The sequence below is a fragment of the Oryza sativa genome, chromosome 1 (assembly GCF_034140825.1).
Source record: "Oryza sativa Japonica Group chromosome 1, ASM3414082v1".
Taxonomy (NCBI): domain Eukaryota; kingdom Viridiplantae; phylum Streptophyta; class Magnoliopsida; order Poales; family Poaceae; genus Oryza; species Oryza sativa.
Window position 1 is genome coordinate 42,448,343 of NC_089035.1, and position 14,247 is coordinate 42,462,589.

Consider the following 14,247-nt stretch of genomic DNA (forward strand, 5'->3'; position numbering starts at 1 on the left):
TCACTCGTGTTCAATCCTGCCCTCGGGGGCTCGGGTCGGCTAAAATCGCCAAACGGGGCCCAGAACCGAGCCGTGCCCCGGGGCGTGGTGAACTCCGGGGGGGAATCGGCAAAAACCCACAATCGGGTCACCCATAACCCTCGGTCACCACGCTCCCGGCCTGGCCAGTCTCGACATGTGGATCTCCCCAGGCACTAGCCCCGACCCAAGCCATTTGAGGACTAGGACCTGGGCACGAGCCCTTGTTCAAGCCAAGACACAAAAGGACCGCGGCACAGACATCCTCGTCTCATACACACAACAAATAGAATTGACACAAAAAATTTCCTCTTTATTTGATTGCAGATTAAATTAGTCTATACAAGAAGGGGGCCCGAAGGCCTCGGAAGAAGAAAATAAGAAACTATTTAAAGATTGGCGGGGGCCTGGGGGCTCACTCCGATGCACCCGGGTCGCCAGCCTCGTCGCCACTGTCGCCCACTCCGCCGTCATCGTCCTCCTCGTCGGAGTTGAGGGCGAACGCGAGCCGAGGGGCCGAACCCTCGAAGCTGTGGATGATATGGTCGGCGGCGTCCCGGACCTGCGCGCGCGCGCCATCCTCGGTCCCGGGAGGGAACTCGTCCAGCGCCGTCCATGGGGAGAAGTCGGGATCCCTGGCTTGGTAACTCGCCAGTACGAGCTCCACCGCTCCTCGGGCGAGGTCCCTCGAGGATGACTTAATCGTCCTCTCGAGCTCCTCGGGGAGCCGTTGGAGAGTCCCGGCTATCTCCGAGAGGCACTGGGCGAGGCCCCCCTGGTTGGCGGCGTACTTCGCAGTCCGCCCGCCCAGAGGCCCGCCTGCCGGCCGGCACGGTCTAGACGGGAGACGGCGTCCCGAAGCATGCCGGGCCCGACCTCGCCTGCCAAGCGGAGGGCCTCAACCTCCCCGGCGGACGAGTCTAGCGCGCCCTGCAAATCGGCGATGGTGTGTTCGGCAGCTGCGAGGCGGGCGGTTAAGTCGCTTTCGCCCGCGGCCGCCCCGCCGCTGCGCGCCCTCGCGTCCAGCTCCTTCTCCCGCGCCTCGAGCTCAGCGGCCCGCTGGTTCAGCGCGGCCCTCTCGGCGCGGGCACCTTCCAGATTACGGCGCGCTTGTTCCTCTTGCGCAGCCTCGCGGAGGGACAGGTTGTCCGCCAGCCGTTGCGCCGCGGCCTCGGCCTCCTCGAGAGCTCGCTCCCGCTCGGTGAGCGCGTCCTCGCGGAGGCGGAGCGCGGACTCTTCTTCGGCACAGGCGGCTTCGTGCACCGCCAGTGTGACCTCCCGAATAGCAACGGCGGCCTCGCGATCCGCCAGGTCCCTCTCCACGGCGCAGGCACGCTCTTCTAGCGCCATGGCACGGGCCTCAAGGGCTTCTTCGCGCCGCCGGGATGCCACCTCGGTCTCCGCCGCCCGCCGTTCTCGGGCAGCGGCAGCGTCAAGGACCCCCCGGGCGGCGTCGAGCTTTTTCCCTAGCTCCGCCTCCCAGCTCCCGTATTGAAGGCGGAGGGTGTCCTGCGCCTCGTTCATCACGGTGGTGGCGATGAGGGCAGCCCCCCGCTCCTCCTCCACCTCCTTGGCGATCTCCCCCAGCACCTTCCGACGGGCTTCGAGCTCTGAGACGTGCCGGCGGTGTGCCTTGCGACCCACCTCCACCATGGCCTCCACCGAGCGGCGCCCCTCTTCGACACGTGCCCATGCGGCGTCGAGCTCCACCCGCTCTGCTTGCAAGGCCTCCATCTGGGCACTTAACCCGTCCAACACCGTGGTGTTAGCGACGGCCAAGGCCTGCAGAAGAGGTTCTGCGCTCAGTGGAGCAACGGAAGGCGTGGGGAAGAGCCGCCTCGAAGAGGATGCCGCGCGGCTTGGCCCGCCGATGGACGTGCCGGACTCGGGGATGTCCCCCGGACCTGGTTTGTCCTGAGCGTCGCACGAGGGAGTGGGCCCAAGCGATGCGCCCGCGGCCTCGTCGTGAGCTGCTTCGGAAGTCGTCGTTGCCTCGGCCTGGCGAAGTCTGGCCTCCTCCCGAGCGGCTTCTTCAGCTTGGCCAGCTCGGACGGCCACCTGAGCAGCTTCCTCGGCTTCTCGAAGGCGATCCGCGGCCTCTTGCCGGTCAGTTTCACGGGTCGCCTCGGAGGATGTCGTCGCCTCGGCCTGGCAAAGTCTGGCCTCCTCCCGAGCGGCTTCTTCAGCTTGGCGAGCTCGGACGGCCACCTGGGCGGCCTCCTCGGCTTCCCGTAGGCGATCCGCGGCTTCTCGCCGGTCAGATTCCCGCCTCCGAGCCTCTGTGGTCGCCGGGTCCTCGGCCTCAGACTGGCCGGACTTGGGATGGCGGGAGGGACGCGACGGGATCTCGCTGAAACAGAAGAAAGACCAGAAGACAAACAAGATGGATGAGTGAAAACTCGCGTTGAGGGAATGATGTCACGCCCAGAAATTTAGCCCAAATTTCCAGACTATTTTGTGTATTAAATCCCTGTCCAGGACCAGCCAGGGTACACAAAACGACAAGTAATAAACAGTTCCAAACGTAAATAAAGCGTAAAATACTTACAGAAGAGGCACTTAGTCCTCACACCGAAACAAAAGCAGCAGCAGCGGAAAAAGGCGATCCTAGCGGGGCTTCAGCTCCACTCCACAGGCAAAACTCAACTGGGGTCTGAGCCTTGGTCCTCTAACTCCATCTTCAGCTCAGAAGCACTACACTTCTGAAAAGGGGGAATAATAGCAAGGCTGAGTACAACCACCGTACTCAGCAAGCCACACCAACGATGCAGACGTGCAAGGGGGAACACAAGGACGGTTTGTGGCTATTTGCATAAAGGCGGTTGTAAAACATTTTATTGAGCAAAACAGTAAAACTGTTGAGTAATTAAAGTAATATTAAATCTCCACTGATCAACGCTACACCACGTTGAACAGGCCCAACCAACCCACCTGTACTACAGTGCATTGGGTCGATTTATTAGGTGTGAGACTAATCACGGTGAATCTGGTCGATCGCCCATAACCGCGGGCACGGCTATTCGAATAGTTTTACTCTGGCCAGAGGTGCACAACTGTACCCACAAGACACAACCCACCGACATGTCACCGCGTCATCATGTGCCCATGATGCACACGTCACCATGTCGAGTGATTGTGACGAGACCCTTCGCATAACCCTCCCCTAACCATCCACACCACGCTAAGGTTTCACCCCCACCCCTCAAAAGGCAGTGGGCGGTCCCCTCTTGCGCCGCGGTGAATCCGGCAGCTGGACAACCGGACACCCCGGCCGACCCAACTCCATCACGCCCACCCTCGCCACCGGTGCCTAGGAAAGGGTCGAGCTATACTTCAGATCAAGCAGTTACCCATTCCCGCTTGTGGCAAGCGCTGTAAGTCTTCCAGGGTTTCCCGTGAACCGGTCCTTAATTGCTATGGGTGCGACTCGCAAAACCATGCATCCACAGCCCACCATTCAGTCGCATTTTAGTTGGATAATTACGACCATAAAACATGGCCAGATGTCTCGAGCACGCAGCTCAACAAGATACTAGAATGTCTAATACTGCAATTATCCCATCGACTGAGCTAGTGGTAATTAAGCATGGCTAAGCATATAGTTCTAGCTAGGTCACATAAGTAACACAAGCTAGTCAATTTATTACCCAAGGTTGACAAAGAACAGATATCAAGTAAACATGGCGCAAGCGAGCAGATAGGAAAACCCTGATCCCATGTAATTAGCAAAACATGCATATTTATTTGTAAACGGTAAAACATTTATAAATTGGGATCAACATGCTCAAGGAGAATGTGTGACTTGCCTTGCTTCTTCACTTTGATCTTCTGAACTCTTTTCCTCGCGACCGCGGACTTCCGAAACGACGGAAACTACACGCTGGCACGCAAAACGAGGAAAAACTCTAATAAACACCAAGAAAACAGTACATAAAAAGTAAACAAACATGTAGAGCTCAATTTTAGATGAATTTTGCAAGTTGAATGGCTCAATTCGGAGTTCGAATGAATTAGATATGAATTTTAGAAGGTTTTGAGCCATTTTAATGAATTTCTAGAATTATTACCGATTTATTGCGCAATTTAAATCAATTATGACGTCATCCGACGGGGGAGAGGTGGCGCCGGCAAGCGGGCCCCACCTGACGGTGACTCACGGGTGGCGGGCGCACCGTGGACCGAGTCCACGCATGCGCTGGTCCGCGGGCGCACCACGTGGCAGACACGTGGCGGCCACGACGGACGGCTAGCGGAGGTGGCGCCGACGTGGCGCCACAGAGGCACCGACGCGGGCGGCACGGGAAGGCCACGTGGACGGCCCAGATCGCCCCGAAGGAGGATCGGGCGGCCACGGGCGAGCGGGAGCCAGCTCACCGGTCGGCCGGCCGGGAGCGACGGCGCACGGCCCGATGGTCGCCGGCGACGACCACCGGCGCGACGGCACGCACGGGAGGCGACGAAAAGAGGGGAAAGGGAAAGGAGATGAAGGGGGTCCTCACCGAGGAGCGCCGGCGACGGGACGACCATGGGGAGGCGACCGGCGGCGGAAAGGATGGCGGCGGCCGACACGGGAGGCGACGGGAACGGCGGTCCGACGACGCCCGACCATGGCGGAGCCGCGGCCGAGGGCCGGCAAGACCTAGGGAAATTATTGGAGCGGTTAGGGAGGGAAATAGGCGACCGGAGCGGCGAGAATACCACGCCAGAGAGGAGAGGAATGGTGGGGCTCACCGGCGACCGAGAGGTACCACGTTCCGGTGGGTTTCCGGCGATGAACAACGGTGACCGAGGTGCTGCACGGCGCTGCGAGGCGAGAGGTGAAGACGGAGCGACGCGGCGGCGGCTAAGGCGACGGTGGCACACGGCTGGAGGCGGCGTATGGTGGAGGTGGCTCGGGATGCACGGTGGAAGGGTGGTTGCGGTGGTGGAATGGGGAAACGGAGCGGAGGCCGGGGTAGAGCTTGGCACGGCGTTGCCGACGGCGCAAGCGGCGAGGTGCGGCGACGACTAACGCAGCGGCAGCGGCCGGCTGAAGGCGGTGTGTGGCGGTAGTGGCTCGGCCTCGCGATGGGAAGGTGGTTCCGGCGGTGGAGGAGGGAGATGGAGTGGATGCCGGGGTGCGGTGGGGTGGTGTGATGCTATAGGTGGTGGCGGCGCAGCGCGGCAGCGACGGGAGCGGCGGTGGCGGGCGGCTGGAGATCGCCGGCGAGCGGCGGCGAAGGGGATCGGCGTGGAGAGCTCGGTAGAGGGCGTGGGGGACTCGGGAAAACGGGGAAAAAGGAAGAGGAGTCCACGGGGATTGATTTTATAGCTCAAGGGGGCGAGGAGAGGGCCGGGGAGCGGCGGATTTCGAGGGGAAGTGGGGCGGCGTCGTGGGGGTGTGGCGGCTCGGCGTGGCGTTGATTCCCGCGGGGAGAGAGGGGGAGTGGGGCGGGATGTGGTCGCGAGGTGGAAGGGGTCTCGGGTCCACGCCGGTTGGGACGAGGGGAGGTGCGGGATCGGCGGAGGGAGTGGGCGGCGTGGGCGGCGGTTGGAGCTGGCCGGAGGTTGGGGATGACAGGTGGGGTCCACGGGTCCCACCTGTCGGCCTGAGTGAGAGGGGAGGCCGGGAGGGAGGAAAAGCAGACTTGCGCCAAAAAGGGGAGGCAAGCCGGGCCGCGGGAGGGGAAGGAGAGAGGATTTTGGGCCGAGCCCGAAAGGGAGGAAGGGGAAGTTTATTTTGTTTTCTTTTTATTTAAATTGATGCAATGACCTTTGTGCTATTAAAACTATTTCTCGAGCTCCGAAAATTCACGGAAAATTCCGGAGAGTACATTAGGGCACAAAGAATATTACAAAATATTCCCGGCCAATGATTTTTAAGGGAAAATTTTAATTCTCCCAACATTTCACTTGGATAAATTGATTTAACTTTTATTTAATTTCTAGAAAATGTATTATTAATTGATTTTTAAACCCGAACGAAAATCGGGGCGTTACAAATCTACCCCCCTTACAGGAATCTCGTCCCGAGATTCTGGGATGGCTAGAAAGAAAGCCGGTGCTGGTGGGCGGTCTGACTGATCTGCACATTGAACTGCCACATTCTGCTTCGAACTGATTGATTGACTGGTTGATCAAACCTGCACGATTGCACTGGCTGGATTCGACCTTTCTGTTCCTTTGCTTTGCCAAAACTGGACCGACTGGTTCTGCTTGAACTGACCTAGGCCAGAACTGCGGATACTCCTGAAACTTACTTATCTTGGACTGAACTGTTGAGGTTGGCAATTTTGGTAACCTGAGAATTCACCACGCTGGCTATAAGAGGATGAAAATTGAATCTGGCATTTGTAAATCATTTACCCTATGTCCGCTTGGACTGGTCCCAACTCAAATGACAAGTAAATCCAGGAAACCTGCTTGACCTGTCTAAGCTAAGCGGTTGAACTGGCCTCATGGGTGTACCTTAGAATTCAATCGGTTGCCCGGGGATCGGCTTAATTCTTCTGATACCTTGCAACTTGCTTCTTCAAGTGCTACCCTGATTGCGGCACTGGTTGAACCTTCAACTAAAACAGCGACGAAGTGAGGCAAAACTCTTCTCCGAGACCTACCCCCCTTACAGGGAGTAGTCTTACTTCCGCGTGGCTGGGATCAGTTGAACTGTTGTCCTTCAAATATAGCCAACACTTCTCTGATTTACAAAGAGCCCTGACTTTGAAAACTGAAAACTTCATCGGTCCATCAAATTGAAGCAATGGCGATGCACTTTCACCCCGACAAGATTTGGAACTTAACCCTTAGTTGATGATAGGAAATTCCACATAAAAGTGACTCTCATTTAGCTCATGGACACACTGACTCTTGACTGCAACACACTACTGCTGGAGTTCTTTCCGCTACACTTGACCTTGCATCGAGCTTTGCATCTCCCGCATCAATACATCCATCATCTAATCTTGGACACCAAATGTTGATCACGAGCAGGGTTCTTCTGGCACTGGGATACCTTGTAGCTTTCAACTGAACCATTGATTGGTGACTTTAATTGATCTTATCTCTGACACTGACCATCCGCTGCCAGGACGGAAGAGAGGTGGAAGAGAGGGGTTGCTAAAGATAAGGTACTAAACCACTTGCCTACTGTTATGTTGTGAGTAGACTTTTATTGTTCAAGTTGCTTAAGCAAACAACCTAGTATGGTCGCATCCCCACCAATGATGCAAACCATACCCCTACACACAAGCAAACAACACACGATCTAGAAAGCTAACGGAACTACTCTTCTGGGAAAGATTGGGTTTAGGTCAACTTCGGGAAAACTCCACTTGATCTTCGCAGAACGACGACTCTGAACTGATCTTCTCGCTCCTTGCACGAAGCTTGAGGCTCGAATTGACTTGACTTCCGAACAGACATGAAGCTGACAGCTGGTCCTCTAGGTTTGACAACTAAAAGAATTGGAGAGATTGGGAGGAGAATTTTGAAAAACCGTTTCACAAAGAAATGCCGAAGGGCGAGAGGAGACAATTTGCAAGTAGGGTTTTCAGAAAACTTGTCCTTACGGTTTGACCATTTGGCTCAACCTACAGTCAAGTTGGCTCTGATACCACTTTGTCACGCCCAGAAATTTAGCCCAAATTTCCAGACTATTTTGTGTATTAAATCCCTGTCCAGGACCAGCCAGGGTACACAAAACGACAAGTAATAAACAGTTCCAAACGTAAATAAAGCGTAAAATACTTACAGAAGAGGCACTTAGTCCTCACACCGAAACAAAAGCAGCAGCAGCGGAAAAAGGCGATCCTAGCGGGGCTTCAGCTCCACTCCACAGGCAAAACTCAACTGGGGTCTGAGCCTTGGTCCTCTAACTCCATCTTCAGCTCAGAAGCACTACACTTCTGAAAAGGGGGAATAATAGCAAGGCTGAGTACAACCACCGTACTCAGCAAGCCACACCAACGATGCAGACGTGCAAGGGGGAACACAAGGACGGTTTGTGGCTATTTGCATAAAGGCGGTTGTAAAACATTTTATTGAGCAAAACAGTAAAACTGTTGAGTAATTAAAGTAATATTAAATCTCCACTGATCAACGCTACACCACGTTGAACAGGCCCAACCAACCCACCTGTACTACAGTGCATTGGGTCGATTTATTAGGTGTGAGACTAATCACGGTGAATCTGGTCGATCGCCCATAACCGCGGGCACGGCTATTCGAATAGTTTTACTCTGGCCAGAGGTGCACAACTGTACCCACAAGACACAACCCACCGACATGTCACCGCGTCATCATGTGCCCATGATGCACACGTCACCATGTCGAGTGATTGTGACGAGACCCTTCGCATAACCCTCCCCTAACCATCCACACCACGCTAAGGTTTCACCCCCACCCCTCAAAAGGCAGTGGGCGGTCCCCTCTTGCGCCGCGGTGAATCCGGCAGCTGGACAACCGGACACCCCGGCCGACCCAACTCCATCACGCCCACCCTCGCCACCGGTGCCTAGGAAAGGGTCGAGCTATACTTCAGATCAAGCAGTTACCCATTCCCGCTTGTGGCAAGCGCTGTAAGTCTTCCAGGGTTTCCCGTGAACCGGTCCTTAATTGCTATGGGTGCGACTCGCAAAACCATGCATCCACAGCCCACCATTCAGTCGCATTTTAGTTGGATAATTACGACCATAAAACATGGCCAGATGTCTCGAGCACGCAGCTCAACAAGATACTAGAATGTCTAATACTGCAATTATCCCATCGACTGAGCTAGTGGTAATTAAGCATGGCTAAGCATATAGTTCTAGCTAGGTCACATAAGTAACACAAGCTAGTCAATTTATTACCCAAGGTTGACAAAGAACAGATATCAAGTAAACATGGCGCAAGCGAGCAGATAGGAAAACCCTGATCCCATGTAATTAGCAAAACATGCATATTTATTTGTAAACGGTAAAACATTTATAAATTGGGATCAACATGCTCAAGGAGAATGTGTGACTTGCCTTGCTTCTTCACTTTGATCTTCTGAACTCTTTTCCTCGCGACCGCGGACTTCCGAAACGACGGAAACTACACGCTGGCACGCAAAACGAGGAAAAACTCTAATAAACACCAAGAAAACAGTACATAAAAAGTAAACAAACATGTAGAGCTCAATTTTAGATGAATTTTGCAAGTTGAATGGCTCAATTCGGAGTTCGAATGAATTAGATATGAATTTTAGAAGGTTTTGAGCCATTTTAATGAATTTCTAGAATTATTACCGATTTATTGCGCAATTTAAATCAATTATGACGTCATCCGACGGGGGAGAGGTGGCGCCGGCAAGCGGGCCCCACCTGACGGTGACTCACGGGTGGCGGGCGCACCGTGGACCGAGTCCACGCATGCGCTGGTCCGCGGGCGCACCACGTGGCAGACACGTGGCGGCCACGACGGACGGCTAGCGGAGGTGGCGCCGACGTGGCGCCACAGAGGCACCGACGCGGGCGGCACGGGAAGGCCACGTGGACGGCCCAGATCGCCCCGAAGGAGGATCGGGCGGCCACGGGCGAGCGGGAGCCAGCTCACCGGTCGGCCGGCCGGGAGCGACGGCGCACGGCCCGATGGTCGCCGGCGACGACCACCGGCGCGACGGCACGCACGGGAGGCGACGAAAAGAGGGGAAAGGGAAAGGAGATGAAGGGGGTCCTCACCGAGGAGCGCCGGCGACGGGACGACCATGGGGAGGCGACCGGCGGCGGAAAGGATGGCGGCGGCCGACACGGGAGGCGACGGGAACGGCGGTCCGACGACGCCCGACCATGGCGGAGCCGCGGCCGAGGGCCGGCAAGACCTAGGGAAATTATTGGAGCGGTTAGGGAGGGAAATAGGCGACCGGAGCGGCGAGAATACCACGCCAGAGAGGAGAGGAATGGTGGGGCTCACCGGCGACCGAGAGGTACCACGTTCCGGTGGGTTTCCGGCGATGAACAACGGTGACCGAGGTGCTGCACGGCGCTGCGAGGCGAGAGGTGAAGACGGAGCGACGCGGCGGCGGCTAAGGCGACGGTGGCACACGGCTGGAGGCGGCGTATGGTGGAGGTGGCTCGGGATGCACGGTGGAAGGGTGGTTGCGGTGGTGGAATGGGGAAACGGAGCGGAGGCCGGGGTAGAGCTTGGCACGGCGTTGCCGACGGCGCAAGCGGCGAGGTGCGGCGACGACTAACGCAGCGGCAGCGGCCGGCTGAAGGCGGTGTGTGGCGGTACCTGACGGTGACTCACGGGTGGCGGGCGCACCGTGGACCGAGTCCACGCATGCGCTGGTCCGCGGGCGCACCACGTGGCAGACACGTGGCGGCCACGACGGACGGCTAGCGGAGGTGGCGCCGACGTGGCGCCACAGAGGCACCGACGCGGGCGGCACGGGAAGGCCACGTGGACGGCCCAGATCGCCCCGAAGGAGGATCGGGCGGCCACGGGCGAGCGGGAGCCAGCTCACCGGTCGGCCGGCCGGGAGCGACGGCGCACGGCCCGATGGTCGCCGGCGACGACCACCGGCGCGACGGCACGCACGGGAGGCGACGAAAAGAGGGGAAAGGGAAAGGAGATGAAGGGGGTCCTCACCGAGGAGCGCCGGCGACGGGACGACCATGGGGAGGCGACCGGCGGCGGAAAGGATGGCGGCGGCCGACACGGGAGGCGACGGGAACGGCGGTCCGACGACGCCCGACCATGGCGGAGCCGCGGCCGAGGGCCGGCAAGACCTAGGGAAATTATTGGAGCGGTTAGGGAGGGAAATAGGCGACCGGAGCGGCGAGAATACCACGCCAGAGAGGAGAGGAATGGTGGGGCTCACCGGCGACCGAGAGGTACCACGTTCCGGTGGGTTTCCGGCGATGAACAACGGTGACCGAGGTGCTGCACGGCGCTGCGAGGCGAGAGGTGAAGACGGAGCGACGCGGCGGCGGCTAAGGCGACGGTGGCACACGGCTGGAGGCGGCGTATGGTGGAGGTGGCTCGGGATGCACGGTGGAAGGGTGGTTGCGGTGGTGGAATGGGGAAACGGAGCGGAGGCCGGGGTAGAGCTTGGCACGGCGTTGCCGACGGCGCAAGCGGCGAGGTGCGGCGACGACTAACGCAGCGGCAGCGGCCGGCTGAAGGCGGTGTGTGGCGGTAGTGGCTCGGCCTCGCGATGGGAAGGTGGTTCCGGCGGTGGAGGAGGGAGATGGAGTGGATGCCGGGGTGCGGTGGGGTGGTGTGATGCTATAGGTGGTGGCGGCGCAGCGCGGCAGCGACGGGAGCGGCGGTGGCGGGCGGCTGGAGATCGCCGGCGAGCGGCGGCGAAGGGGATCGGCGTGGAGAGCTCGGTAGAGGGCGTGGGGGACTCGGGAAAACGGGGAAAAAGGAAGAGGAGTCCACGGGGATTGATTTTATAGCTCAAGGGGGCGAGGAGAGGGCCGGGGAGCGGCGGATTTCGAGGGGAAGTGGGGCGGCGTCGTGGGGGTGTGGCGGCTCGGCGTGGCGTTGATTCCCGCGGGGAGAGAGGGGGAGTGGGGCGGGATGTGGTCGCGAGGTGGAAGGGGTCTCGGGTCCACGCCGGTTGGGACGAGGGGAGGTGCGGGATCGGCGGAGGGAGTGGGCGGCGTGGGCGGCGGTTGGAGCTGGCCGGAGGTTGGGGATGACAGGTGGGGTCCACGGGTCCCACCTGTCGGCCTGAGTGAGAGGGGAGGCCGGGAGGGAGGAAAAGCAGACTTGCGCCAAAAAGGGGAGGCAAGCCGGGCCGCGGGAGGGGAAGGAGAGAGGATTTTGGGCCGAGCCCGAAAGGGAGGAAGGGGAAGTTTATTTTGTTTTCTTTTTATTTAAATTGATGCAATGACCTTTGTGCTATTAAAACTATTTCTCGAGCTCCGAAAATTCACGGAAAATTCCGGAGAGTACATTAGGGCACAAAGAATATTACAAAATATTCCCGGCCAATGATTTTTAAGGGAAAATTTTAATTCTCCCAACATTTCACTTGGATAAATTGATTTAACTTTTATTTAATTTCTAGAAAATGTATTATTAATTGATTTTTAAACCCGAACGAAAATCGGGGCGTTACAAATGAATACGGCCACGATGGGCGTGGGACGAACCTGCGAGGGGGTCGGTTAAACGACCACCTTGGAGGGGAAATAAGGTTTTCCCCGAGATGGTTCTGTCCCCCCCATCTTGCGGGGTCGTTTCTTCTTCCGCTCCCCCTCGGGCTGCGACGTCGGCGTGGCCCCCTCCGGGCGCCTGCTGCTGGCACGCGCCGCCCCGCCCCCTCGGGGAGGAGATGGGGGAGGGGTTCCTTCCTGCTTCCTCTTCCCCCGGACGTCGGCAGGGCGGCCGCTCCCCGGGCCCCCGTCGCGGGGCCCAGAAGCACGACCCCCTCCCGGGGTAGATTGTTCCCCCCTGCGGCTCCCGCCCGCGCCATCGTGGCCTCGAGGAGCCCGCTCCTCCGACGCCCCGACCGCCTGCATGATGGTCAGGATGGAGGCGCGGTCTGGATCGCTGCAGAGGGGGAGGACTCCTTGAGGAATGAGGGATGCGTCCACGGAGCTGAGATTCAGCACCCGTTGGACCACTATCTTGAAGTCCTCAGGAGCCCAGTCCCATCTGACTCCCTGGTGAGTCCTCATACAGTCCTCGGACCCGGTGTACTCCCAGGCACCCCGGGCGCGCCGCTGGAGTGGCGCGATCCGGCGACGAAGATAGTCGCCGTACACCATGGCCCCTGTGAGCCCCAGGGATCGCAGGCCCGCCAGGCGGTCGAGGACGGCGTCATAGCCATCTCCCAGATCTACCGGCGCCCGCCAGCTGGAGGCCTGCCCCGGGGGCTGGCTCGGAAGTCGGAGGCGCGCTTCGTCGGCGAGGGGGGTGTAGAACCAGTCGCTCTTCCAGTCATCCCACTTCTTGCGGAGGACGCAGGGAATGTAGCGGTTCAACACCGGCCCCCGCGGTTGGAAGTAGCAGCCACCAACCACCGACGGCGGCGACACCGACTGTACGGTGAAGAACCACCGGAACAGCCGAAGGGATGGGCGCACCCCGATGAACATTTCGCACAGGTGCGCGAAGATGGCCAATGTCATTACCGCGTTGGGGGTGAGGTGCGCCATCTGGAGATCGTAAAACTCCAGAACATCCATGAAGAAAGAAGAAAATGGCGGAACCAGCCCTGCCATTGCAAAAGGGAGGAAGAAGACGGACCGCCCCGGGTAGCATGGCGCTGGGCGTCCCTCGCCCAGCGTAACTATCTCCCGGCCGGTGGCAGATTCCGGCATGAAGCGGCGCACCGACAGTAGCCCCCGGCGTTATGCCAAGGCGATCGCCCTCCTCGAGGGAAGCGGTCGGGTGTGACGCCACTTCCTAAGGCCTGGTGACATGGTGGGGCCGGTCTAAAAATCGGGACAATCCGGTTCGTTTTTCCTGGAGATATGGTGATGGCGCTTCGGTCGGCGAGCGTAATTAACGCGCGCACGAGATGTTCCATCTTGACTGCCACAGCCGCATGTCCACCTCATGCACCGCAAACGGGCGAATGGGATTAGTGGAAGCGTGGGCGCGAGAAACGAGGGGGCAAGATAGTGGGCGCGAGAAACGAGGAGCCGGGCACAGCGTTGGCAAGGGTATAAAGTCGCCGAGGAAGAGATTTGCTTCCTTCCTCTCGCCATTATTCCCCTTGTCTTCGCCGCTTGCGCCCTAACTCCTTGTTTCCTGTGCCCTACCTTCGCCACACGCGCTCGCTCTTAAACATCTCTTCCTCCGGCGTCATGGCACGGGGCTCCGCTTTGCTTGATGGTAGCGTGCTGCCGCCTTCTCGAGGGGTTGGACCGCTCCCGTCTCGGCCCCGAGGGCCGAGGCGCCCCGACCCCTTGTGGGTTTTGCGCCGCGTATATGGGGTAGGTGAGCATAGCGGGGCTCACCTAACCACATTTATTGCGGTTTGGACGAGCGCGTCACGCCGCATGTAACGCAGTGCAGCGCGCTCGTTTATCCGGTCAGTGACCAGTCACAGACCGATCAGATCGTGGGTTAGGTGGCGACAGGCGGTCTGACGCACGCCTCGCCCCATCCCGTCAGGACGAGAGCCTCCAAGCACTCGTCCCTAGCCGGAGCCGGCGTGTTAGCTCCTGGAGATGGCACGTTGGTTCCGGTCAGATATATGCCAGGCTTCATCCTAACCATTACAGGCAAGATATTGTATGAAGAAGGGCGAACATGCAGATTTATAGA

At 58.6% G+C, this 14,247-nt stretch overlaps 1 protein-coding gene across 7 annotated transcripts; it reads right to left on the reverse strand.

Annotated features, from left to right (window-relative positions):
• Nucleotides 1–310: 310 nt before the first annotated feature.
• LOC107281494 (uncharacterized) lies at nt 311–11,943 on the reverse strand. Of its 7 annotated transcripts, none has more exons than XM_066306793.1 (8): nt 10,841–11,938; nt 9,931–10,748; nt 9,699–9,838; nt 9,006–9,079; nt 4,750–7,901; nt 4,518–4,657; nt 2,567–3,898; nt 311–2,368 (listed from the first exon to the last, which is right to left on the reverse strand). In XM_066306793.1, exon 8 carries the CDS (start codon nt 1,750–1,752, stop codon nt 763–765), a length of 990 nt encoding a protein of 329 aa, XP_066162890.1. In that variant the 5' UTR covers nt 1,753–2,368; nt 2,567–3,898; nt 4,518–4,657; nt 4,750–7,901; nt 9,006–9,079; nt 9,699–9,838; nt 9,931–10,748; nt 10,841–11,938; the 3' UTR covers nt 311–762. The 7 variants fall into 7 exon arrangements, 6 of the variants coding, with proteins under 6 accessions (XP_066162890.1, XP_066162894.1, XP_066162892.1 ...); XM_066306797.1 differs by lacking the exon at nt 4,518–4,657 and having other exon boundaries at nt 2,567–2,720; nt 3,825–3,898; nt 7,748–7,901; nt 10,841–11,927; XR_010738816.1 differs by lacking the exon at nt 311–2,368 and having other exon boundaries at nt 2,450–2,720; nt 3,825–3,898; nt 10,841–11,917.
• Nucleotides 11,944–14,247: the final 2,304 nt, after the last annotated feature.